We start from the raw sequence: 27447 nt of genomic DNA, 5'->3' as shown, positions 1-27447 counted from the left end.
ATAATGTAATTTAGACAGTCTATCATGGTTGGACTGAGTGGGAATCGTTTTGTGCCAATGGAAGATAAATCTGGCAATCATCAGCATAAAAATGAAATGAGATGCTGTGTTTCCTAAAAACAGAACCGAGGGGGAGTAAGTAAACTGCAAATAAAAGAGGGCTGAGGATTGAGGAAGGTGGATCCACCAGAACTCAGACATTTCTCAGTTACACAGAGAAAATCCAGTCCACGGGACATAAAAAAATCCCTTAGAATAAAAGTTTTATTTGCCAGCGATCTTGTGTTGCCAAACCTGGCACGTACAGGCACACCCGAGGCATTGGCTGTTGGTGGGACATGACACAGGGTGCGTTAGTGCCGGGGATTCCCTCAACGCCAGCGGGAACAAGGAGCGCAGGTGATGCGGGGGCGGATTTCCTCATCCGAACCGACGACCAGTACCAGCCAGGTTTTAGAAATGGTGGCAGAACTGAACCAGAATTTTTTTTCATTTAATTCACAGCTTCACATACAGCCTGAAAACGTTCTGTACTATCTTCTTTGCTGGGCAAAATAGAACATGTAAAAATCAAATATCTTTGATTTCATTAACTTTCTATAAAATAAAGTTGAGTTATAAATGCAACGATATCCTCTCTGTGTTTCTTCAGGGGGACAGTGGAGGCCCTCTTGCCTGTGAAGACTCATCTGTGTGGAAGCTAGTTGGGGCAACCAGCTGGGGAATGGGGTGCGCTATGAGGAACAAGCCAGGTGTTTACACCCGCATCACAAAGTCACTCAGCTGGATCCACCAACAGATGGAGGTCAGTACAGCAAAAACTGGGTCCTGTTTGAAGACATGCCCAAGCCAGTGTTTGATCTTTGGAAAATGTATTTGAATATGCGCTTCAAGACTAAAGACAAGGTCTACAGAGGAAGTACACAAAATTCTATTCTATTCAATTGAGTTTTATTTATATAGCGCCAAATGACAACAAATATCATCTCAAGGCACTTGAATAATATAGTCCAATTCAGGCCAGTTGGATTTCAATTCATTGTAATCATAATTCAATGAAATCCAATCAATCAATTTCAAAATAATCCAATTCATTCATATAGAGCCAATTCAAAAAATAATATCCTAGCTAAGGAAACCAACAGATTGCACCGAAACTTGTCTTCAGTCCAATCTCCCGTCCTGAGCCTGAGGGACTGTGGAAAGGAACGACTCCTTTTAACAGGAAGAAACACGCTGCACGTTTCTTAAGGTATTTTTATAGGGAGCCTGTTTTGCTATCATAGGATCGTAAAAGCTGAGAAAAGTAAATATCTCTCTGAAATAATTGCTTCTAATTGTAACAACCCCAGTGCTCTGTTCAATATCATAAATACTGTCCTCCATGCACCTGCTTTAAAATGTGCCGCAATCCCATTCCTGTTGTCTCTGGTTCGCACAGAAGGTTTCACACAACCAAACGCCACCACAGCCTTAACAACCTCCGCTCTCTAAAGCCCACTTCACTCTGTGACACACCCTTGTCTGTGGGGTTGTGGAATTGCCAATCACCGGTAAACAGAGCAGATTTCATTATGGCTTATGCCAACCACCTGTCTCTTGACATTCTGGCTCTCACTGAGAACTGGATTAAGCCTAAAAACACAGCTACCCCGGCTGCACTTTCAACCAACCACACATTCTCCCATACCTCTCGTACATCTGGGAGAGGTGGTGGAACGGGCCTGCTCATTTCCAACAAATGGAAATATGTTTCTGTATTTAGCAGACGTTTTTATTCAAAGCGACTTACAAATCAAGATATAACAGCTATATAAAAAGCTAACAATTAACTACATAGAAGGAACCCAGGAGTCCGACTCTGTCAGAGGGGACAGAGTAGAGATAGGGTGCAGGCATAGAAGGAAGTGCAGAAAGATAAAGTGCAGAGATAGAGGGGGTAGGGAAGTACAAGGTAAATGCTGGGATAGGAGATGCTCTCTGAAGAGCTGGGTTTTCAGGAGCTTCTTGAAGATAGACAGGGACGCCCCTGTTCTGGTAGCGCTCAGTAGGTCATTCCACCATCGTGGGACGACACATGAACAGAGCTTGGATTGTCTTAGGCGTGGTGTAGGAGCTGCTAGACTACAATGCCAGTGGGCAATGTACAGCTGGTACTCCAGATTGGCCTCACTAGCCTTGTATGGCAGATCTGAGAAGTATGCTGGTGGAAACCACACGGTGTCTCCTGTTCGGACCAGGCATACTTTTACAGGCTCAGGGACAAATCTGGCACCCGAATCTGAAGTGAGTTCAACCCTACAGGCAGCCAGAGCCCATTTTATCAGGGTGCTTTATTCTGGACAATAGTATAGGATCTATTAGTGGTATAGAACAAGTGGTGAGGATTCAGTTTCTTGTGGTGTTGAGGTCTTCTTGCTTTTGCAAGCCCTCGTAGAACAATGAGCTGTTAAGAGTTTACACTAAGAGTTTATGTGGTAGCCTTATCAGAGCAACAGATGCCTGTTGTTTTTAATCCTTTCAACCCCCTAACATATAACTCTACATAAGCACCTCAGTGGCACCTGATTAATCCAGTCTGGTCTCTTTTGTGTTAGTTTGTATGGACAGTACTTTAGGCCAGACTGACCAACTCTGCAGGTTCTGTCAAATAATAATTTAAAAAATTAGCTACTGTCATGTATAAACCTCAAAGGAAAACATAATGGGGAAAGATGGTGCACATTAAGTGCTGCACTGCACTGCATACATGACACCACTCAGTCTGTGTTTGGGTGTTTTGTCCTTTGGGTGAAGCAGCCTCTGTTTGAGAGTGTTCTTGGGTTTGATGTGCACTGGAACGTCATGTTTGGAGGAGCAGTGCAGCGAAGAGTGTGCAGACCTCTATACAGGAGAGACCAAACAACAGCTGCACAAGCACAGGGCACAACTTAGGAGAGCCACCTCCTCAGGTCCAGACCCGGCAGTGCACCTACATCTGAAGGCAAAGGGACACTTATGGGACATTAATGTCCACATTCTGGACAGAGAAGACAAATGGTTTGAGAAAGGAGTCAAGGAAGCCATCTATGTTAAAGTGGAAAGAACATGTTTGAACAGAGGAGGTGGTCTCAGGTATCTCCTCCCCAGGCAGTTTCACAATCATTCACACCTTAGATCCTGTGACCAAAACTCCCCCCTTCAGGCAGGTAGACAATTCAGAGGTGATAATGATCCTAACGACATGCACACTGGGCAGGTGGTTCAGTGACATGTTACTGTAACGACCCTCTCTGCTTAAAGCTGATACTCCCCATCATCTAGGTCAGAACTGAAGAAGCCTTTCGGATGAGAGCTGAAACGTCTTCAAGACCCAAGAAGTAGTTCAGTTGCCCTTATTCAAGCTCTTATACTTACCATGACCTGGATGACTGAGAATCTACACCAACATTAAGTCTTGAGGACTTCGGAAAAGACATTTACACTGTAATAAGAATCAACCACACTGACTCTCAGCTATGATGTGGGTCTACAGCTCTGAAACTGCAGATGCTGAATAAACAATTCTACAAAAAGAGCTTTAGATACTTGCAATCTCATCACATCTTGTCAAAGGTTGCTAACACGCCCTTGTCCATGTTTATGCACACGAAACAATTAATGCGACTGGATGAAGATAATAGAGCGTTGCTAATAAAGCTGCAGCTGCAAGGAATTGTGGAACGGCATTATCTCATTTCACACATAAAGGATCCTCTGGTATTTCCTATGCTAACGGAGAAAATTAGGGAAGCACTGGAACTACTTTCCTTCATATCCAAAGAATTTGAACAGCTGTTATCATGGCTGCTGCTTGGACACTTCTGGGTATTTCACTCAGTTAGGTGCAGGATAGTGAGTTTTTTTCTTTTACCAGGAACCCCTTTTTCAGTTGGAAACGTATTCTTTTTACACATCTGTCACTCAGTATGAAGGTCAACACCCAGTTGGTGTGGTCATGTGGAAAGCTTGTGCATGGTCCCGTTGAATAATCTGAAAATACCCAGGTGATAAAGACAGGCTCTGATTGCATATGTCTGGGAGGCAGTGGTTGTTTCCCTGTATAGTCACCTAAAACTGGCACATTCAGTGGTGTTGACCTTCATTCATAGCACCTGGTCTTCTCACAGCATGTCTTATGAACTATTTTAACATTTCACCAAATTATGCATTTTTAGAGTATCTGGAAGCTACCCCAGAATTTACAATACATTTAACGAGGGCTCAGTTTGAGGTTGTGATGTCACACATGGGGAGACACATCACTCGAGGTCTTACTGGGTCGACAAATTCAGAAATATTGAGACAAATGTTATCAGAGAGATGGGACTAATACCTCTGTGTTAATGCTGTCCATTTTCTGTCTTTCAGAGAGAAGAGGCTCGCAATTCACCTACCCAGAGAACAGACCACTGAATCTCCTCCAGTTAATGGAGTCCATCGACATCTTTTCACAACTCAAAAATATCCAAAGAGACAAACTGGATTTGAATAGAGTTTGAGTGTTGAGCTGAAGAGACTTTGCACGGCAGAGAGTTAGGCATTGTTTATTCCAAAATAGAAAGCTCTAAGGCAAAACAGATAAAAAGCAAGACAGACCCAAGTGAAGAACAGAGTTCAGCGCATGGAATTACCCAGTCTCAACAAGAGGAATATAACCCACATTATGGCAATCGTTATCAAGTACAATATTACAGTGATTCAAACAAGAAGCATCCCAATCTGTGCATTAATATCAACAACTTGATAGTGATTTGAAATGTTTCACTACATGTTTGTGCAGTTTCATCCCAGTCCTTCATGCAGGCAGCTTTCCACAAGTTATTTTCCAACGTAGCACAAAGCACATGTCCAGAAATAAAAGCTAAATGCGTGCAAAAAGTCCACTGCTTCTTGTTGATGATGTAGTTCACTATGGATACTGTCTCTCAGAGGTTTCAATCCCAGACCCTGTGATTGTGTGATTAGCATAGTGTTTTGGATTGTACATTTAAGAAAATGATGCTACTCCTGTAAAAGGATACAAAGATGTAATGTATGATATTCACAATGTGGTCACTCTGGAGCTGTATTTCAAAATATGAGCACTGCAGTCAAGTTACTATGCAAGATTACTTCTTCAAATAACTGTAAAGTTGCTGTACACAAAGTAAATGGAAGTTATTAACATTGCATTACAGTGTTCTGCAGTGTAGTGTCTTTTTGACCAATTTCATCAAGGGTCAGACCTTCTGTTTGTGCTTCTTGGCAGGATCTCTTTACAAAAGAACATATATAAGGCCTTGTTAGTATTGTAAGTTTAAAACCAATTTAAATAGCAATTTTCATCAGCATTCAATTCCTTTTTCTGGTTTTTAGAAAACTTCAAAGAACCCTGGAAAACAGGGTCACTAACTTTAATCAGGAATCTGTACATAAATATTCCTTACAAAACAGAACACACAAAAATTTAACTAAAACACTAATTTCATGTTTATATAGAAAAATAAGCATCTCTAATCTCTTTTTTTTTTTTTGTCACTGTCCACTTGTGCTCTGCTGACCCCTCCGAGACCCAGGTGACCCCTCTGAGGCCCAGGTGGGAGTCATGGAGTCAGTCGGAAGAGTGGGCACATCTACTCAAAACACAAGCATGCGAAAAGTGAAGACAAACCATTATACACACAACTTCCAAGTGTTGGCATCCAAAATCAGAGATAAGAATTCAATGGGGACAAAGACCGAGTAAAACAAACAAAAACAGGCAAAAAAAAAAGAAAAAAAAGACAATATTTATTAACGGATCATACAAATTTTCTTCTGGTGTTTTTAAACACATCTTTTGTCTTTCTTCTATTGATTTAATCTTTTTGAGCTTAAATATACAAAAAGTGCACTCGCCTACATCAACAAACGCTTAAAAAACTGTTTCTGAAGTGAAACTCCTGATGCAGCTGCAGGTCAGCGCGGCTGGAAGAGTGCAGGACTACTGTTCAGGTACGTTCTGTGCTCAACAGAAATCTAACGGGACTGTGTTGTTTAGACCTATTTATGCACATCTTGAGTGTGTGTGTAGATCAGTGTGTGAGGGAGTGTGTCCTCTACTGCAAGGAGTCGCTGTTGTCCAGGCCCAGCCCGGCCATGTCTGCGTCATCGTCCTCATCTCCACTATCTCCTGATTCGTCTTCACTGTGACCTCCCAGCATCACCTGCTGCACTGCCAGAGTGGCACCATCTGATGTCAGGCTCTGCAGACCCTCCATGTTCATCGTCACCATTGTACCTGAGAGCGAGCACACGACTGCAGAGGTTATCATTTACAGGCCAAGTACAATACTGGACACAGCAGCACCAGAGGAACACTGCTTAATATTCACAGCTGAAACCATGGAGTTCCTCAGGGTTCTGTGCTTGGACCGATTCTTTTTACTTTATACATGCTTCCATTAGGTAACATTATCAGACAGCATGGCATAAATTTCCATTGTTATGCTGATGATACTCAGCTGTACTTATCTATGAAACCAGATGAAACCAACAGGTTGGTCAGGCTACAAACCTGTCTTAAAGACATAAAGACCTGGATGACTCAGAACTGTCTGCTTTTAAATTCAGACAAAACTAAAGTTGTTCTCTTTGGACCCGAGCGCTTCAGGGAGAAATTGTCTAGTTATATAGTTTTATTGGCTCCCTGTTAAATTCAGAACAGAATTTAAGATTCATAAAGCTCATAATGACCAAGATTGCTCTGGTGGTCTTCCTTCAAACAAATGATCATCGGTTCAATCTCCAGCCCCTCCACATGTCCTGAGGCAAAACACTCGGCTTGTTCGGTATTGTCATGGCACACATTCTGTGGCTTCAAATTCATTTTCTTTTGCACCACCTTGTGGCGATGGCGGTGTTCAACAGGTTTGACTGTTAAGTGTTTCTGAGTGGTCAGTTTAGATCACATGACTCAAAAGCAGGACGTCAGCCTGGGAATGTAAAAACTTGTGTGAAAACCTCTCCATTGGGCCAGTCAGAGAGCTCCTCTCCTCCTCGTTTTTGCCTTGGAGACTCATTGCTTGTAAGTTCATTTTGTTTGTACCACATGATTATTTCATTTGCTGGTTTCTTACAGGTAAAAATGCGGAAGTTAAAAATGTTAAGCCAAGCTAAATGTAGCTTCTTGTCGTAGCATATAAGCAATGTAAATAATTTTGTGCTGTATATTTTTGTAACTAAAGCTGTGCAAATTTGGTTGTTTCAGTTTTACTTAAAGAATGGAAAGAAGAGAAACTGCGTTCGACTTTCTCTGAATCCTGTCTGTTAGTGATGTGGACATGCTACACTTATCAGGGACCGGTATTAAATTGGTACCGGGGTTCTGAGGCATTTAAACGGTACTATAATGCGCTTGGATAAAACCAGTGAGGTCACCACATTGTATTTTGAGCTGAGGCGAGCAAGTTGGAGCGAGCAGAGAGAGACAGGAGCAGGGAGAGAAAGGAAGCTGCTGCAACCTTCACCTTCGCTGGAACTGGAAGATAAACCAGGTGCAAAAGGGCTCCATGGAATTACTTCTGCTTCCGAATGTTTTGAATCGTATTTTATTTGATTTGTTTTAAATTCTGTTGTCTGTGCCTTAGAAAAGCCTGTCTTTGTGGTATTTTACTTTATTTACTGATGCACAGCAATAGTTCTAAGATTTTCTATTAAAATAAAGTCAATAATGACATTCTTTATGTTCTCTTTTAATCTGTAAAAGTATAAAAAACATGGTATGGATCCCAAATGTTGGTATCGGGACAACACCGAACCCTAAACTGCCTCAAATACACTCCTCCATGTGATAATGTGTGCTGTCGTGGAGAAACACACTTCTACGCACTCTTCTACACACACTTCTACACACACTTCTACACACACTTCTACACACTTCTACACACACTTCTACACACACTTCTACACACACTTCTACACACACTTCTACACACTTCTACACACACTTCTACACACCTCTACACACACTTCTACACACACTTCCCCTTGATATGTGGCAGTGTAACTTTCAGCATGTCGACAGGTGACTGATATCACATCATGACGGATGAACTTTGCTGCTGCTTACCGTCTGGCATGGTAACTTGCTGCTGCGTCCCCCCCCCGGTCACGATGGAGTCGGGCCAGAAGCGCTGCAGCGGCCGGTTCTGAGGCGTCTTCTTCTTGGCTTTGGGTGTCTCAGAAGAACTGGCATCCAACATCGGCTGCAAGATTCGTCTCCGTGCATTTATAAACCTAAGAGGAGAGCTCAGTCAGGTCGGCTCTCATCTGGCAGGAAGTCATGTGGAGTGCTGAAAATATTTTCTCACGATAACCCAAAACAACAAATCTATTTGTAATAATCTGAACTCCAGAGTGGAGCCCTGCATTGGGACCTGGCAACGCAGATCTCACAGGAGCGGGCAGCTCTCAGATTGCTGTGGGCAGCTAAAAATAGACTGTTGGAAGGATGAGAGGACAACTGAGATTGGTAATAAAATTAAGGCTGGAGAGCAGGAAGCTAGAGAAACAAATGGAAAATCAGATATATGGAAGTTTTGGGGTTTTTATAAAAGATATTCGGACATATTTGGGATTCAAAGCTGAGAGATTTTTGTTCAGTACGTTTTTATTTATTCTGTTCTTGTTCTAAACATTCAGTAAATTAACTTATTTCATCTAACACGATATCAATTAATGGGTCTGTGGGCGCAGCCGGGGTTGGACGCAAATATTGTGGGAGTTGGTGGGAGTGACGGAGAAAGGGGGGGCGGCGGTGGTAAAGGTCAGATATTCGACCGAAACAATCTCATCCACTGCAGACCAGCTGCTCTAACGTCCCACATCATGAAAGTCCTGGAGAGACTGCTGTTGGCTCACCTCAGAAAGAGAGGTGGAACCTCTCAGGACCCACTACACTCATCTCATTGTCCAGGGATTTATTTTTGTTGTGTACAGATGCCATCATCTAGCTGCTCTGTAAGAAGCAACAGAAAAGCCGAGTGGATGCCTCCACAACCATTATGGACTAATGGTCAGCAGCACAGGAGCACCACAGGGGACTGTACTCTCACTGTTTCTCTTCTCTCTGCACACCTCAGACCTGCAGTATAACCCAGAGTCCCGTCATCTCCAGAAATCCTCTGCTGACTCTGCAGCTGTTGGGCGTATCAGTGATGGAGGCTGAGTGCAGGGAACTGGTCGATCCCTTTGTGGGAACAATCAACTCACCTTGAACACAAGCAGAACAAAACATATGATTGTAGAGTTTAATAGAAGCTGGAGTGAGCCAAACACTGTCTGCATCCTGGCAGAAGAGGTGGAGGTGGTGGAGGTATCTGGGAGTGAAACACTGAAAGGAAAGAACAGACTGTACTCCCTGAGGAAGCTCCGGTCCTTCAGTGTCTGCACCAAGATGTTTCATATCTTCTACAGGTCTGTGGTGGAGAGTTCAGTCTGCTTTGCAGCTTCTGTTGGAGCAGCAGCCTCAGAGAAACTGAACAAACTGATAAAGGAGGCTGGCTCTGACCCTGCTCTGGAGCTGACTGTTAAAGAGGAATTTCACCCATCCATTATTTTCCACTTTCCTGAGGTCAGGTTGCAAAGCCAACAGGTTCAGGAGGGAAACCCAGACATCCCCAGTCTCTCCCCAGAGACACTCTCCAGCTCCTCCTGGGGGTCCCGAGGCGTTCCCAGGTCAGATGGGATATACAATCCCTCCAGTGAGTTCTGGTTTTGACCCGGGGCCTCCTCCCAGGAGGCATCCTAAGCAGAGGAACCACCTCAGCTGACTCCTTTCTATGTGGAGGAGCAGCGGCTCTACAATAACCCTAACCCCTCCGGATGGTGGAGCTCCTCCCCCAGCTCTCAGGCTGAGCCTCTGAAGGAAACTAATTTCAGCTGATTGTATCCACGACCTCATTCTTTGGGTCAGAACCCAGGTCTGTGAGCACAGGTGAGGGTTGGAACAAAGATGAACCGCTCCAGTGCGCTCTGAAGGTCTTGGCATGAAGAAGCCAAAAGAACCAGATGATCTGCAAAAAGCCCCTTCACTGTCTCATCAAGGTATGGAACAAGTGGCAGAACAAGGGGGTGGTTCCCATCTTTAAGAAAGGGGCCCAGAGAGGGTTTTCCAACAACTGGGGATCTACTACTACACTACGCAGTCGTCCCAGTAGAGTGCCTGTGTAGAACTCCCTTCGTTAACTCTCCTATAGCTGCGGGTAGCCACATAACAGCAGCTATGAGCTAACAGAGCTATGAGCTAACAGAGCTATGAGCTAACAGCAGCTATGAGCTAACAGAGCTATGAGCTAACAGAGCTATGAGCTAACAGAGCTATGAGCTAACAGCAGCTATGAGCTAACAGAGCTATGAGCTAACAGAGCTATGAGCTAACAGAGCTATGAGCTAACAGCAGCTATGAGCTAACAGAGCTATAGCACACGTTCATTCATTCATTCTTCTTAAAGTATTGGTGAAATAAAGACAGATAATGCCTTATTTAGAGGCTGCATCCTCTAAGCCCCGTTCACTCCGTTATATGGAGCTCCAGTTATCTAAATATCTTCTGAAGGACGCCGACTTTCACCAAACTGTTCTCAGTGAGGAGATGAACGAATTTCATGCCAGAAATAAGGTTTAGGTTTAAAAATACTGGAGTTCCCCTTTAAATTAAGAATACAATTCAAAATTCTTCTGTATACATTCAAGGCCATCCACAATCTTGCCCCCCCCATACCTCTCAGATGTCCTTCACATTGCTACTCCCTCCCGCATCCTTAGATCTTCCTCCTCCATCCACTGTATTGAACCTTCTGCCCGCCCCAGCACCTCAGAGCGGGAGAAAGCTCTGCTCCCAAACTCTGGAGTTAGGGTTAGGGTTAGGGTAACCCTCCCTCCAGGGTTAGGGTCAGGGTTAGGGTAACCCTCCCTCCAGGGTTAGGGTCAGGGTTAGGGTAACCCTCCATCCATTGACTGCTCTGTTCTGTGTATATTATATTGTATTGTATTATATTATATTATATTATATTATATTATATTATATTGCATGTTGTTTGTGTTTTTATCTCATTTCTGGTTTGTACAGTGTCCTTGACTGTTTTGAAAGGCGCTTTAGATAAAATGTATTATTATTATTATAGAATTACTGATAAGAGTATCGTCAGTGGGGAGTGGCCTAATCTGTTTGTTTCCCCCTGAACTTGAGACCCCCGTGGAAATTAAACACACCCAGAGCTTATATCAGATTCTAGCTCCATGAAGAAAAGCTCCAGAAAATGTATTCAGAACTAATGCACACAAGGCAGAGAAAACATGAACATCAAAGTTAAGTTAAGTTTTGTGCCGGTGCTTCATATCATCCCCAGGAGCTTCAATGCTGCCAGTGGAAAACTTTGCCTCCTCCGCTTGTCTGGAGCCCAGATTGGTGAAATGAGATATGAATAAAAGATCAACTCACCAGTTGTTGACCTGCAGAAGGGTCAGGTTCGTCTGAGTAGCAATCTGCTTCTTCTCATCCTCTGTTGGATAAGGATGCTACACGAGAAAACAGGAGGTTATGAGGTGCTGCCTTCTGGATGGCTGTAACACAAACAGATGATATGAGACTCACCCCAATGTGCTGGAAGAGCCAGGAGCGCATGACGTTGGTGGCGTGTTTGGGTAAGACACCACGCTTATTCTTAGTGGAGTTGTCGTCGTGACTGAACAGGTTCAAGTCCTGGTGAAACTGCAGCTGGAGCTAAGCACACAGACATGCACATTAGCATCAACACAGAACGAGCAGATTCACTGAAGTTAGCACTCTCTTCCCACTGTGGAATCTGACGAGGCGTCACAGTTATTCATTATTACTCAGACTGACACGGCCATCCTGGCTCTATGGAGACAACCTGAAGACAACCAGCTGTGACCACAAGCTACCCACTAATTACGTACAACTTGGTACAAGGCATCATATCATTCAGATGGGTGGGCTGCATAAAGGTTCACTCCACAAACTGTGGCCAAGCTAATAAGACTGATAGCCCGTTTGTAGCTGGCAGTCTTCAACCTGACCTCCAGTTCTCAGCATTATAACATTTAGGTAGTTTGATTTTTTCAGTCCTGCTCGGCCTGATGAGGCAGATTTAATTTATCCCAGGTACATTTAGTGATCAGGCTTAATAAACCATCACTATGGAGATCTCTCTAAACTGTAGTGCGATGCTGGCTCAAGTAGGTAAGACAATCCAAGTTTCCCAACTCTTGGATGGAGTCACAACATATTCTTTCAGACTGAAACACAGCTGCTGCCAAAGCAGGAAGGTAATATGCCTGGGATCCAGGGATGCCTGGAATGGATGGCTTTCTTGAGGTAAACCTACAACATCTCGATTGGGTTTAGGTCAGGGCTTTGACTGGGCCATTCCAGAACGTTTATCTTCTTTTTCTGGAACCATTCCAGTGTTGATCTGCCTCGGTGTTTGGGGTCGTTGTCCTGTTGCAGGACCCATCCTCTCTTGAGTTTCAGCTTTTTGACTGATTGCTTAAGGTTTTTCTGCAAAATATCTTCATATACTTGAGAATTCATTTTCCCTTCAACCATAGCCAGTTGTCCAGGCCCAGAGGCAGCAAAGCACCCCCACACCATGATGCTCCCGCCGCCATACTTAACAGTGGGGATGAGGTTTTGGTGATGGTGTACCAGCTTTCCTCCATACATGCGGTTGTGTCTCCCCCCCCCCAAACAATTCAACTTTTGTTTCATCAGTCCACACTATGTTTTTCCAGAGGCACTGAGAAGCATCCAAATGCCTTTTCACCAACTCTAAACGAGAAGAAATGGTTTTTTTGGACAGCAATGGCTTCCTCCGTGGCCTTCTCCCATGAATCCCATTCTTGTTCGGTGTCTTTCTAATTGTAGATGAGTCAACAGAGATGTTAGCATGTTCCAGTGATTTCCTCAGGGCTTCAGAGGACACTCTTGGATTCTTCTTTACCTCATTGATGATGACTCGCTTTGCCCTTGGAGTGATCTTCGCAGGGCGGCCACTACTAAGTAACAACCGTCCCAAACTGTCTCCGTTTCTACACTATTTTTCAAACTGTGGACAGATGAACATCAAGGCTCTTCGAGATGGTTTTGTAACCCTTTTTAGCTTTATATAAGTCAATTATTTTGTGTCTTCAGTCAGCTCTTTGTGCGAGGCATGATGCAAAGAACATGCCTCTCATCAAAAGACACCTTTTAACTGGTTTTCCAGTGGGGTGGGTAGCTTACGACACACCTCAGTGATTGGACTAGAGTCAAATAGCCTAATTATCTAATTAGCTCTTGGAGGACTCTTAGCTAAGGGTGTACTTATTTATGCCTCCCTCTCTTGTCAATACGTCCGTCTTGTGGCCAAAGAAGGTATGATAACATGTGATTGTTTGAGTGGTTTTAGTTCAAGAAGACACAGTTTGTTCATTCTTGAGATCATGTTTTATGACCAATTTAGGAAAAAATTTGAGAAATTCCAAACTTTTTCCTATGACTATATCCAATCAGCTCAACTTTGTGATCATTTACACAGAAATAATCTATTTGAAGAGTTTCAGTCAGGATCTCAGGTGAGCCTGAAACATCCCATAGTTCTGCTGCTATAGGCCCAGCCTGCTGGGGGAGCTCCCATGATGCACCTCTCCTCCCTCCATGTACAGATGACATCATTGCTGTCATTAACTTGTGTTTCTCTCTCTCAGCAGGTGTCTCTGGCCTGGTGTTACGCTGCTTGTTGTCCCCTCTTTCCTGTCCTCTCAGCCCCAGCTGGTCCAGGCAGATGGACCCTTCCTGGTTCTGGTTCTGATGGAGGTTTCTTCCTGTTAAAGGGAGTTTTTTCTCCCCACAGTCGCCTCCTGCAGCTCAGGACGGGGGATTGAACTGAAGAGAAGTTTCGGTGCAATCTGTTGGTTTCCTTAGCTGGGAAATAGTTTTTGAATTGGTTCTGTTTGTATGAGTTGGACTATTTTTTAATCTATATAATTTGATTTGATTTGATTGGATGATGATTACAATGAATTGGACTTTAACTGTCTTGAATTGGTATGATGTGCCTTGAGATGACAATTGTTGTGCTATATAAATAAAACTGAATTTAATTCAATTGAACCTTCGGTTGGTTTGCTTTGGGAGGCTAAGCTGGTAGATATATTGGATTGGACTTGTATCCATCTTGTTTACCTTCTCTGTAAAGTGCCCTAAGATGACTAGTTGTGAATTGATTGGCTATTAATTATCTAAACTGAACTGAAAATGAATTGAAATGCAGTATATTTTCATAACTGGGGTCATTCATGGGCCCTCGCAACGCCTCCAGGCTTTAAACCAGCATTGCTGCCACACACACACACACACACACGGTACCTGATTGTTTTGGACGCGTATTGTCCCAGGAGACAGAGCCTGTGTCACCACCTGGCCCTGAGGAGTGACAACTGTGACTGGTTGGTAAACTGTGCCTCCTAAAACAAACAGACACACATGCACTCTCAGAGTCATTCAGCAGCTCAGGATGAACCACAGCTCAGATCAAAGCTTCCCACTGATATTATCCCAGCAGCAGTCACAGCACTGCAGTACCTGAGGGGGGGGTTGTATGCCACGATGACATACCTGCAACCACCTGGGTGGGGTTGACAGTCGTCACGGTAACATTCCCTTGCTGCAGGGCTGATGCTGGCACCACGATTTGACCCTGGGGACTGATGGTCCCTGAGATGGAGCTGGGGGTCTGCAGATTGAAACATGCACACAAACTGTGACAATCTGACTTACATTCAGCAGCAGGTGGCGCTCCTCTGACTACGGTTGGCATACCTGAGTCTTTGTAGGGGAGAAGTTCTGTGCCTGGCCCGGTATGGGGGAGTAGGGGCTTCCTGGCTCTCCACTCAGCAGGGTTTCACTGTTCATCTTGGTCTTGAGGCAGGCAATGTAGCGGCTGCAGAAGTCCTTACACAGGTCACTCACCTTCTCCAGCTCCAGCAGGTGGATCCGCAGCACCTGGATGGCTTTCACCATCTCACAAGAAAAGAACACCAAAAAAAGTCCGTGACAATCTACAACCAGCAGGCAGTCTGTGTCTGTACATCCTCACACCTAATGTGAAATCTGAGTGAGTTCTGAGCTCATTTGTTCAACATCTCAAAGATTTTGTGAAACAGCTCAATGTATGGTTGAGATATTTCAGTTTTTCAGTCATCATGAATAAAATTTCACTGTGACACATGACCTGCAGTCCACACAGGGTCCAGAGGGGTGACATGTGATGATGCAGACATCTGTAACCTTCACTGTGGAGTTCATGCACAGATGTTGATGTGGAAAAATCTACAGGTGAGGTAACATGTAAACGTAGCAGCTGATTTTCCACATGAGACTGCTTCATACTCTTTTCTGCTGTCTATTCGTTCAGATATATCAGTTATCCTCATCATCCATTGAAAGGAAAGCGTGACTTCACCAGCATGTTTTCCATCACTTCCTGTGTCGGCTGGACTCTGGACAGAAGCTTCCCCTGCGTGGCGTCACCACAGGGGGGCAGTATAGGCTACATTGTCGGTGCTTTTAGAGCTCTTCTTCAGGAATTAGTTTCATCTCTGGGACTATCTGGGATATTATTTCAGCTCTGGGAGGCCAGTCAGTCTCTAAACTTATCGTTTGTCTTCGCTGAGCTGTGACTTCTTAAAAACAACCTGGAGCAAACCGACTCCATAGTTCACTGTGAAAATGGTTGAATTGTTTGAGGGAAGCATAAGCTAAACCAGTACCAGAAATCTAAGATCTTCTACACACGTATAGCTCACCAAGTTGTCGAGTTCAGGGTCCTCACTGAAGAAAGGTTTCCCCTCCTTCTCCTGACAGCGGACAAAGTTCTCGATGTCCACGTCAAAGCTGGCTGAGGTGATGCAGTCAGAGCTCAGCGTGGACTGCTCACACTTTTCAAACAGCAGGGCCAGCAGAGGGAACAGGGGGTGTCTGTGAAAGGTGCACCAACAAGGGAGTCTAAAGTGACCTGGCAACAACATTTATTTCAGCTGCCACCTTAGAAATATTCACTCAAAAATCTTTAGATTAGAAGGCTGCAGTGGATTAAGTTGATGAGGCAGTTTGTTCTTTTGTTCCTCTCACAGTAAACACACACAGAGAAGCATCTCTACCGATAAATGGATGCTTTGTCCGTGTCCATGGGTGTCTGTGGTTCAGCGGGCGCCGGGCTGGACACCTCTGCCAACGTCCCTTCAATAAAGTTCTGCTCTGACTCGCCGTCTACCTTCACCACACCTTGCATCTGCACAGACAAAACCAGAGGACAGAGGCAGAAAGTGACAAGACTGAAAGAGACAGAAACTGACAGAAGAAGAAAACACAAAGACATCATGTGAGCATCAAGAGTGGCTGGAGGGCAAAGCTCAGCACTGAGACTCACTTCAATATGAACCCCCTGGAAAGTCATGTGGACACTAGAAAATGGTTTCAAGACAAAGATTTCATTTTTTAAAAAGGAGTAAGAAGACCAATGTCTTCTCCTAAACATTCTTCTTTAACCTCAACAGAGCTTAAGATGGTTGAACGACTGCAAAGATGAGGAGAAAAAGACCACATCTGAGCACTGAGTGCAGAGCTTCATAACTTTTAACAATTAAAGAGGGAATGGATGGAGTCATCTCCCTTCTTCTCCTAAAGTAATCTCCACCGTTTCCTAGCCTGAAGGACATATATGAGGAGGCATTTTAGGAGAATTCCACCAGCTCTCATGGTGCCTGCTCCTTCTGAGTGAAACAGCACCCACAGCACTGTTTTAATGTAAATGAGTGGTTGGAAGCTGCACATACATGAAAATGCCTGTAGTACGTCTCTAATGCACTTAAATCTGTGTCTGACCTGCCTGCAGTTTACTTTCTCCAGACAGCATTGTGCTCCAGTCTCACCTAAACTTTACCGGAGCTGTTGTTAGGACTCAAATGCAAATTAAAATACAGTAACAAGTCCATACCTTTCCTCTTATTTCTGACAAGAGCGGCGAGGAGAGGAGTGTGAGACAAAATGAGACATTCTCTCGTCACTTTAAACCAACGTCAAATAGATATGACGGCATCCCATAACCGATGTTTGCTTACAACTGAACACTTGAACTACTTCTGTCAAATGGGCATTAAATCTGTTTGTGACAAAGGATATATTCACCTTTAAGCTGTGGGATTAATAGCATCGACCCCTTAAGGTGCCCAAACAAATGTATACAAAGATGTGTCCTCGCTTAAGTCCCTAAAGTATGTGGCTAAGAAGGATTTCCAGGTCAATGGCTGGAGGACTGAGGAGGCTGAAATGAGATAAATGAGGTGAACCTCATGTATAAATGCCCAACCTGGTCCTGTCATCTGCAAAGCTCCAGGGGCTGGGAGCCAAACACCACCCCAGCATCCACAGCCGTGTGCCGTCTTAGACGGAGTGTTAATAAGCTAAAACTGTGGCTTTATAATGCGTCACTGATGTCAAATGTAGTGTTTTTGTGTCAACATGTCATTTAAAGTGATGCTGAAGCATTAACTCTGCTTGTGTTGTATGGTTACATGCTGAAAATGTTGGTCTGGCCAAACAGGCCGACTTATCACAACTAAAAATAAGTGGAGGAGGATCAGCTGTAGCCTTTAACGTGGAGGTGTGATGACTAGAAATATTATTCTTCTTTATTGCTGTGTTTGATCGTGTTGAGAACAGTTCATCCACTTTTGTGCAGGCCCCAGGTCTCTCTTCACCCACCTGCTGCTCTCCCTTTGGGTATTTGTCTATGGAAACCGACTGGGCTGCCATCACGTTCACTGCAGACACTGCAAACACTGGGGCATTATAGAGAGCAGGGACAGGTGGCCAACCTGCACAATACACAGTTCAGTTAGACTGAAACACTGGAACGGGATCACACACATGGTTAGTCTGTACAGGCAACTGCTGGGACTGAAGGACAGGGAATTAGATCATCTTCATGTTAATAACTGCTGTGTCAGAGGAGCATGAAAACCTGAAATTAAATTAAATCATTCCTTTAAATCAGCATGAGAGCAGAGGCTAAAAAAAGAACTAATACACGTCGACCTCAAGTCTTCTGTTTGCTTCATGCAGTCTAATGGTAATGGAGATATATTTTGTGTCACTAAGTTACATGCAGCGTACACAGCTTCATTTCCTCGCCACTCCTAAACTCAAATAAAAGTCACAGACGCTGAGCCCCCGTTAACGTTCGGCTGCTACTTCGGCTCAACACACCCACCACGATTTAGCTGCTAGCCTGTTAGCTGCTGGCGGCAAGAGGACATCAAAGTTTAACAAAACAGCTTTTGGGTTAACATCGGGCGGATATCTAACTAGGGGAGTCCATAAAAAGCAGCATGGCTGGAGTGATCCCCCCACCCCACACACACACAATGTTTAGCCATTTCATAACAACGCAAACACATTTGCGTTAGCTAAACAGCCCAGTCTGGTTTAACCCACATCAGGCTAACCACGGCGTGCTAGCTAACTAATAATAACGTTTTTCATGCTGAGGTGGCGCGACCAAAACGTTAATAGGCAACATATTAAGAAAGGGGGTACTCAGAATTAAAGAACAACTGCTTAATGACAAAGAAAAAAACATTTTAAAACACGCTAACGTTGCTAGCAGGTTGTTAAAAAAAAAAAAAGATGTCCTTGCGGATTGATACGAAACGAGTCGTTTGGCCAAGTAATCTGACATCTCCGGTTACTTTGGCGTTTATTAATGACCAGCTTAAATGAGTACGCATTTATTGTCAGCTGTATGCAGCAATCAGACGGCAACAACGCGAAGAAGCACTGGCCGCACACGAGGATAGCCGGGCTGATCCTCAAATCCTTCCCCCACCAGTCAATCAATCATGCGGGGACAGCTGCTTTCTACTTGCCCTCCCCTCCGCGCTAACACTACTACTGTCGGGCCTCGTTTGCAGCTCTCGCCCTTTGCTTTTCCACAATCCTCCTCTGCCCCCAAAACGCCGACATATTTTTTTTCTACCCCCTCCCCTGTATAGATTTTTTTTATTTTTTATTATTATTCTTCCCGTAGCTGTGCCGCTTCTCCTTCCCTTCCAAAAATGCCGTCCGCCGCCTTGACTAGGTCCACGCTCCTCGCCCCGGGGCATTTTTTCGTGCAGCCCAGATTGTTTGATTGATAGCGAACGGAAAAAGAAGGATTTTGAGTGACAGCTTACCTGAGTGCCAATCTTCGTCACACTGACAAGCGTTTGCAGCAATCGGGACCCGCAGTTGTCGTGTTGCGTCATCGCGTAAGGGCACGCAGCGGCTCTGGGCTCATGAATATGTATGAGGCGGGCGGAGACATGACAGAGTCCCTCTGCGCCCCGCTGGGGTTTTGTTTGCCAAACGCTCTTCTCTGCCCTCATTTGCGCATTACATTTTCTACTAACATGTCCAGCAGCTCCACACACACACATCTTTGCACATTTATCTTCGATACATATCTTCATATGCTCATTGTTTCTTCCTATAACAACTGGTACAGCCATCAGGATAATATGTGCAAGTGGATGTCTGCCAGATACTTGCTCATTCAGCTCTATTTAAATGACCCCCCCGAGGCTGGAGAGCAACATAAAAGAAGTGTTTGATCTTGTGTCTCTCCCTTTACACGCCATTTCCATGATATAACACTAAAAAGCATCACATCAGGAAAAAAGATTTCATTTCTTACTTTTAATAACTTTAAATTTCTGACAACAGATTTCCACGTTAATCATCATGTTCATCATCACCATTTCTAAGCAGTGCTTTGCCAGTGGTCAGCTCCCCTAGTGTCTGGGCGAGGGTTTGCCAGAGGAGGGCTGAGGGAGGCGAAACTTGGCCATCTCAACATCCAGGTCTGCGAATGTGTACGGGTTGTAGTTGTGGTGCTGGAGGTTTTGGTAAGTGCTGTTGTCAAAGGGCTCCTCGGGCTCCGGAGGAGCTGCTGCTGCTGCTGCTTCTACACAAAGAAGGGAAAGGTAATAATAAAAAGGCATGAGATAGTCACCCTGTGTTAACAGATGTGATTGTCACACAACTGTTGACCAGCCACAACAATGTGTAAAATCTTATATTCTAAGAGGACATTTTTAACACATTCACATGCTTTTTTTTCATGGAAGCGTTTCCTTCAACAGCAGGGTGTGTTGCAGTTTAAATATGAAAATAAACATGTAGAGAAAGTAAAGACAGACCCTACAGGAGAGATAAATTCCATCAAACAGGTTTTAAAAAATCATAACGTGTTGGAAAACAAGCTTTGATGCTCTCATTAATCCCACATGCATGATGTTTAAATAGCAAAGAACCTTTAAATGTGAATCTGTCTGGAAACAGTCTCAGAACAAATTCTCACACATACACAACCAGAGAAGACATTTCAAGACACGCCGCCATATTTCCATGAGTCCTCCAACAGATTAGAAGAACAGATTAATGAGGTTAAGAAAAGAAAAAGGAGGCAGGTCTGGGAAGTGTTGGACACAGGAGTTTAACAGAGGAGTTTTAGCTTATAAAGCAAAACATCTGTCCAAGCACTCCCAGCTTCTGCTCCAGCTGCTTTCAGGGACATCCTCACTGTAGAATAACCACCACAAGCACTCTGACAGCACGGTTAGCGTTAGTTAACGTTCTAGGCGTTAGGATGAAAAGTGCAAGCAGGGAACATGATTAGGGTCAGGCTGACGGCACACATCAAACATCAGCCTGAACCAGTCAGTGGACACAGACGAGGGGGAACTCTGGAGCATGAAAGCACAGGCATGATCATGTCGGACTACGATGTAGGAAGTCCATCAGAGGAAGGAGCAACAAAGAGCCCTGCAAGCATGTTCAAGCAGAGTGTACATCCTCCCACTGAAACCAGCAAGCAGAGAGCAGGTTAGATGTTACTGTGATGGAACAGCAAAATAAGAAGAAGGCCGCTAACAACGTCTGTCTAACGCTTCACAAGAGTGTGGGACAGAGAGAAAAGTACAGCCGTTTCTAGGCACTCCCACAGAGAAAGGGGTATAGATTTGGAGGAAGGGGTAGGGTGGTGTAGTGTGTACCCTCAGGCTGTTCAGCTGGGGCCTCCGCCTGCAACTCCTCTCCAGCAGCCTCAGTTAGGACCGGGGCAGGGTCCACCAGCTCCTCTGCAGGGCTGGGAGCTTCAGCAGCTGCTTCAGAGAGGCCGATGTCTGGCTCTGCAGGACCTGCAGCAGCTTCTTCACAGGAGCCTTCTGCAGGGAGGCTGATGTCTGGCTCTGCAGGACCTGCAGCAGCTTCTTCACAGGAGCCTTCTGCAGGGAGGCTGATGTCTGGACCTGCAGCAGCTTCTTCACAGGAGCCTTCTGCAGGGAGGGTGATGTCTGGCTCTACAGGACCTGCAGCAGCTTCTTCACAGGAGCCTTCTGCAGGGAGGCTGATGTCTGGCTCTACAGGACCTGCAGCAGCTTCTTCAGCAGGGGCAGCTTCTGTTTCTGCAGTTGTGTCTGCCTCAGCTTTTACTGGAGGTGGAGCTGGTGCCACAGCTGGAGCTGGACCTTCACTCTGGGCATCAGGGAGAGATGAACCAGCTTCAGTCTCAACATGAGCAGCTTCTACAGCAGCATCAGCTGGAACTTGTGGGCTGGTAAGCTCTGCTGCATCCGGTGATGCAGAGTGGATCTCAGGACCAGAGGCCCCTGGTTCTGAGGAAGCTGCAACCTTGGGTAGGGCCTCAGCATCTGGAGTGTCTTCTGTGGCTCTGGTGACTGTGGACGCCTGCACTTCTTCCTTCTGTAGCAGTGGAGGCTGTGAGAGCTCTGAAGGCGAGGTCCTGGTTTCATTTACCACCTCTGACTTCTTGTCTTCAGAGTCAGAGTCGGAGTCTGAGTCAGAATCAGAGTCACTGGCTGATGACGAGGAGGATGAGTCATCAGCTGCTGGATCCTCAGGCTCAGAGGAGGCGGGGACGGGAGGGACTGCGGCGGCGTCTGCAGGGCGAGTTGCATCAGCGACAGGTGGAGTGATGTCAGGGATAACCTGAGCAGCGCCTTGGTCGTGCACTGGTTCAGACGAGGCCCGGGCTGCTGCCTCCGACTCCGCTACAATGGGCTGAGTGGAAGCAGGAACGGGTTCGGGTCCACCTACAGGCTCTGAAAGTCTAACTGGAAAGGCTACTGCAGTCTTGTAGGCGAGCAGGGTCGCTCTCTCTTCTGGAACATCTGCTGCTGAAGAAAATGGTAAGTGGGACACAAGCAGGTAAAGAGTAACAAAAGTTTCTTAGTAAAACCACCCAGGGACGGGGCCAAAAACAGTGATCCCTGATATTTTCAGACAGAATATTCTGTTCATATTCAGAGTACTGGTAATATCTGCTGTATCTGAACACATCTGAACTCCGTTTGTGTGCTCAAACAGCACCACCAGTCAGAAGTAACGTCTGAAATGAGACTGGTTAGGGCTAAGCAGCACTCACTGCCCTCACAAACACAGAAATAGAAATGTTTCTGTTGTACTTCCATGTGAGATGACTGAGGATGTTAGCTCCCAGCCAGCTGCTGCTCTGCAGGCAGACAGAGGTGGAGGAGGACACACATTCAGGGCTGCTCTGGTGACTCTTCAGCAGAATTTAGCCACGTTTTGTCCAACATGTCAGAAACTATGAGGAGACGCTGCCTGCAGGCTCCTGATGCAGGGGGAGAGTGAAGCAGGAAAGCTGCTCTGTACTCTAAAGTAAAGATGGCACCCTGAGATAACAAAGAGTTCTTTTCTTATTGTGGGAAAACGCAGAACAATCGCAGCAGAAAAGCTCTGAATGTGTTACGCTTAATAAGGTCAGACAGAAACAAGAATTATGACAAAATGAAGATATTTTCAATAAGAAAAACATACCATCAGCCTTTTGAACATGTTTGTGCAGATTGTAGAAAAAACAATGGATGAAAACAGAAGTGAGTCCTGAGTGTGAGCAGTTTTCTCCTGCTGTCTCATATCATCATCATTCTCAGGGAGTTTGACAGAAATGTTTGTAAAATGATGAGCTGTGTCTCTTTGGGACGGCACTGTGGGGCTGTCCTCCACACCAAAACTGAACGTTGTTATTTTTGTTGCCAGTTATGGCAAATTGCTAAATGTATCGTATCAAATTACGATTTCCATTTAAGAGTAACTAATAATCGTCCTGACTAGTTTTATATCTTGCTTGAAAAATTCAGATGAAAAGAAGAAGGTCACTCAATATTCAGCACTTCCCCCAAACATGCTTCACAGAAGCAGCTTCACCAACTTAGATGGGACATGTGAAGTCTGTATTAAATACTGGTTGTGTGGTCAGACTGTGAGAGATGCAATGAGATATACACACATATATATATATATATATATATATATATATACAGGAGTTTTACTATCATTTCATCATATGTTGTCACTGCTTCATGACAATAATTCATGCTGAATTCTTGATTCCACTCAGGCTGATTCAGTCCTGATCAAACAAACCTCAGAAAAAGTTTAACTCTTTAAATGACACCACCACATGTTAGCTTTTAAAGTCACCAGCACCTTCAACCTCACACACACAGTATGAACCGCCCAAATGTCTGATTCAAATCAGCCAACAGAATCAGAGTGCCTCACTTTTTCCTGCAGCTTTTGTCTTCTTCACTGGTTTTGTGGGTTCTTCAGCTCGAGTGCAGAACCAAAGAGCCGGGCGGTTCCCCAGGAAGCCCAAGCTGTCCGCCTGCTGACACAAGAGCACACACACAACACCTGAAGTCAGGTCCAAGCACTGCTCAAGCTCCTGGAAAACTCTGCATTCACATGTATGTTATAACATGTTCCTGTTTTATGGAGACAAATAAAGAAGTGGGAGCTGGAGCAGGACTTTCATACAGAGCAGCAGTGTAAAGAGCACTGAGTTCACATGGAATAAATAAAGTTGCCATCACTGAGGTGTTTTTATTGCCCACAGCCGGTGGGACAGAAGCATGTAATCAGTCTGGATCTTGCGCGAAAACACAGAAACGATGTACTTTTCATGCCCCTTTTCACTGGTAATTGGTCATTTCTGCACTGCTGAGTGGCAACACGGTGTTTCTCTGTTTTATGACAGAAATTGCGAAGGAACCAGCTGCTGTGGTTGTTGGAGTCGCTCTCAGGGTCAGCAGGAAGGAGACAGGCGGCTGTCCGCTCACCGCTTCGCCTCCGCAGACCTCACCAGACTGCATGTTCGTCTTTATCAAGCTGTCATATACTAACACAGCACATTTTAAACGCTTCACACACATTTCAATGATTGTTACCTTCAGAGAACACAGTCGCCCCAAACGCAGCAAGTGAGCCGCCATTTTGTGCTCCTTCTGTTATGCTCCGGTCAGAAACTCGTACTGTTGTACTTTAGTTCCACACTGACGTAAAACAACCGTTACTTCGTAAGACAATCTTTTCACATACGAACTGTCCAAATGTCCTGATTTAGCCTTCACTGCTGTATTTATGTATACAAAAACAGCTTCACTGATTTACTGAAACATGGTCAAACATAAATATAAATACAAAATATGTGGCAGAAACAGTTTGTTCAGTTCTCAGCAGCTTTAAAGTGAATCTCTGGTCTGAGCTCCTTTATCCTCCAACACAGCCTGAACCCTCTGAGACGAGCTTTCTGTCATTTCTTTAAGGAGTCTTCAGGAATAGTTCTCCAGGCTTCTTGAAGGACATCCCAAAGCTCTTCTTTGGATGTGGGCTGCCTTTTGTTCCGTTCTCTGTCAGATGATCCCACACTGCTTCAATAATGTTGAGGTCCGGGCTCTGGGGAGGATTCATCCCTCCATAAGACCTGTTGCCACTGATTTTCAGTCCACTTCTTGTGTCATTTGGCATAGCTCAGCCTTTTCTCCCTGTTTCCCTTCCTTAAAGGAGAATTTTTTTTAAACCTGAACCTTATTTCTGGCATAAAATACGTCCATCTACTCACCGATAACAGTTTGGTGAAAGTTGGCGTCCTTCAAAAGATATTTAGATCACTTGAGATCTGCATATATCCGTATTTACATGAGAGAACAGGCCATTGACAATACAGCCTCCAAATAAGGCATTATCTGTCTTTATTTCACCATTACTTCAAGCCTAATGAATGAATCAACGCGTACTATTGCACTGTTAGTTCATAGCTGCTGTGTTGTTGTTATCTGGGGCTATCGGGGAGCTTATTGGGACTTTCTACACACGCATCTCCTGGGATGACGTCACCGACGCACTCTGCTGCAGCACGTTCCCAGGTCTGTCCAATGTGTCCTGGGTCTTCCCCGGGGTCTCCTCCCAGTGGGACGTGTCTGGAACACCTCACCAGGGAGGCATCCAGGATCTCTAAGGGAGAACCCAGACACCCTGCACAGGAAGCCCATTTCAGCCGCTTGTATCTGCAATCTCGTTCTTTCGGTCACTACCCACAGCTCTAAGCAGCTTTAAAGTGAATATAAAGTGACCATAGGTGAGGGTAGGAACAAGTGTTGTCACAATACCAACATCTTAGTATCGATACCGGTATAAACATGTATTTCGACACTTTTCAATACTTTTCCAAATAAAAAGAGAACACAAAAAATGTCAATATTGACTTTATTTTGATAGTAAATCTTAGAACTATAACTATGCATCAGAAAATAAAATAAACTACCACGAAGACAGACTTTTCTAATGCACAAACAACACAATTTTAAAAGAAATAAAATATCAAATGAAAGAATATAAATAGGCTGTTTAAACCAGAGAAAGTGGTAGCTAATTGTAATGCAGCTTTCATTTTTTTCCAGAGCTACTTTTGTGGAGAGTGTAGGGGGCTGGCGTTGCTTGCTTTTAGTACTGAATGTGGCCTTTTTTGGGGGGTATATAAGTTATTACCTGTCGTTCTCTGAACTCCTTATGCAGGTCTGGGTGCTTGCACTTAAAATGTTTTCCACCCTTGGCCAGACACGTTTTGTGACACCGTTTATACAGTGGTGCTTCGGTGTTAATGGCTTCGCTGTGCTCATTGTTTTAAAGCCGAAGTAATTCCATGTAGCACTTCGCTACAGTCCCAAGTACCTCAAGTACCGGTCTCATCCAAGCGCAGTATAGTACCGTTTTAATGCCTCAGTACCCCGGTACCAATTTAGTACCGGTATACCGAACAATCCAAGTAGGAGTGTAGACTGACCGATAAATCGAGAGCTTCACCTTCTGGCACAGCTCCTTCTGCGCCACGACAGGCCGATGCAGAGCTGACCCCGCACCGATCCGCTTGTCAATCTCCCGCTTCATTCGTTCCTCACTTGTGAACAGGACCCTAAGATACTTGAACTCCTCCACTTACTCCATAAAAATTATAAACAGAATCGGTGACAAAGGGCAGCCCTGATGGAGTTTAACCCTCACCGGAAACACATCCAACTTACTGCCGGCAATGTGGCCCAGACTCTGACACGGCCATAAAGAGAATGAACAGCCCCTATCAAAGGATCCGGCACTCCATACTCTCCCCCCACAGGACACGGTCAAACGCCTTCTCCAAGTCCACAAAACACATGTAGACTGGTTGGGCAAACTCCCGTGCACGCTCTAGGACCCTGCTGAGGGTGTAGAGTTGGTCCACTGTTCCACGGTCAGGATGAAAACCCCACTGCTCCTCCTGAATCCGAGATTCGACTAACGGATGGATCCTCCTCTCCAGTACCCCCAAATAGACCTTACCAGGGAGGCTGAGGAATGTGATCCCCCTGTTGTTGGAACACACCCTTCGGTCCCCCTTTTTAAAGAGTGGGACCACCACCCCGATCTGCCAGTCCAGAGGCACTGTCCCCGATGTCCACGCAATGTTGCAGAGGCATGTCAACTAAGACAGCCCTACAACATCCAGAGCCTTTATCCACCCCTGTGGTCTTGTTTTTTGACCACCTCGGCAACCTCAGTCCCAGAAATGGGAGTCCCCACATCCGAGCTCCCTGACTCTGCTTCCTCATTGGAAGGATCCTGACAGAGAGTTAAAGTCCATTTTGAAAGGCGATTCTGCCAAATGATCCCAGCAGACCCTCACAACAGGATACCCCCACCAGCGAAGCCAACTCACCACCAGGTGGTGATCAGTTGACAGCTTCCCACCTGTCTTCACCCGAGTGTCCAGGACATACGGCCGCAAGTCCAACGATGCAAACTGTGGCCTAGGGTGTCCTGGTGCCAAGTGCATATGTGAACACTCTTATGCCTGAACATGGTGTTCGTTACGGACAGTCCATGACGAGCACAAAAGTCCAACAACAAAACACCACTCTGATTCAGATCGGGGGGGGTCGTTCCTCCCAATCACGCCCTTACAGGTCTCACTGTCATTGCCCACGTGAGCATTGAAGTCCCCCAGC

The 27447-nt window shown here is 45.0% G+C and overlaps 3 protein-coding genes across 7 annotated transcripts in view; 1 reads left to right on the top strand and 2 right to left on the bottom strand.

Annotated features, from left to right (window-relative positions):
- tmprss3a (transmembrane serine protease 3a) overlaps positions 1-4434 on the top strand; it is a 32538-nt gene extending 28104 nt beyond the window's left edge. Inside the window, exons 13-14 of the mRNA XM_072397656.1 lie at positions 653-805; positions 4390-4434. Coding sequence (XP_072253757.1) covers positions 653-805; positions 4390-4434 — 198 coding nt within the window. The remainder of the gene's footprint in view (positions 1-652; positions 806-4389) is intronic.
- A 1331-nt stretch (positions 4435-5765) lies between these two features.
- pknox1.1 (pbx/knotted 1 homeobox 1.1) lies at positions 5766-19354 on the bottom strand. Of its 4 annotated transcripts, none has more exons than XM_072397793.1 (11): positions 19276-19354; positions 17807-17919; positions 16204-16334; positions 15850-16021; positions 14864-15064; positions 14627-14777; positions 14411-14508; positions 11636-11764; positions 11483-11559; positions 8111-8277; positions 5766-6280 (listed from the first exon to the last, which is right to left on the bottom strand). In XM_072397793.1, the coding sequence occupies exons 2-11, from the start codon at positions 17855-17857 to the stop codon at positions 6099-6101; spliced, it is 1359 nt and encodes a 452-aa protein (XP_072253894.1). In that variant the 5' UTR covers positions 17858-17919; positions 19276-19354; the 3' UTR covers positions 5766-6098. The 4 variants fall into 4 exon arrangements, with proteins under 4 accessions (XP_072253894.1, XP_072253896.1, XP_072253893.1 ...); XM_072397795.1 differs by having other exon boundaries at positions 14660-14777; XM_072397792.1 differs by lacking the exon at positions 17807-17919 and having other exon boundaries at positions 19276-19352.
- Positions 19355-19762: 408 nt separating this feature from the next.
- On the bottom strand, positions 19763-24451 carry ndufv3 (NADH:ubiquinone oxidoreductase subunit V3). Of its 2 annotated transcripts, XM_072397790.1 has the most exons (4): positions 24355-24451; positions 23690-23792; positions 21409-22278; positions 21307-21366 (listed from the first exon to the last, which is right to left on the bottom strand). In XM_072397790.1, coding segments are annotated over exons 1-4 (1020 nt in total). In that variant the 5' UTR covers positions 24400-24451; the 3' UTR covers positions 21307-21364. The 2 variants fall into 2 exon arrangements, with proteins under 2 accessions (XP_072253892.1, XP_072253891.1); XM_072397791.1 differs by lacking the exons at positions 21307-21366; positions 21409-22278 and adding an exon at positions 19763-20045.
- Positions 24452-27447: the final 2996 nt, after the last annotated feature.

Source organism: Leuresthes tenuis, unplaced genomic scaffold, assembly GCF_036924035.1.
Source record: "Leuresthes tenuis unplaced genomic scaffold, fLeuTen1.0.hap1 SCAF_12, whole genome shotgun sequence".
Classification (NCBI taxonomy): Eukaryota; Metazoa; Chordata; class Actinopteri; order Atheriniformes; family Atherinopsidae; genus Leuresthes; species Leuresthes tenuis.
Note: the sequence above shows the minus strand (reverse complement) of the source record. Positions and strands in the feature narration are given on the sequence as shown.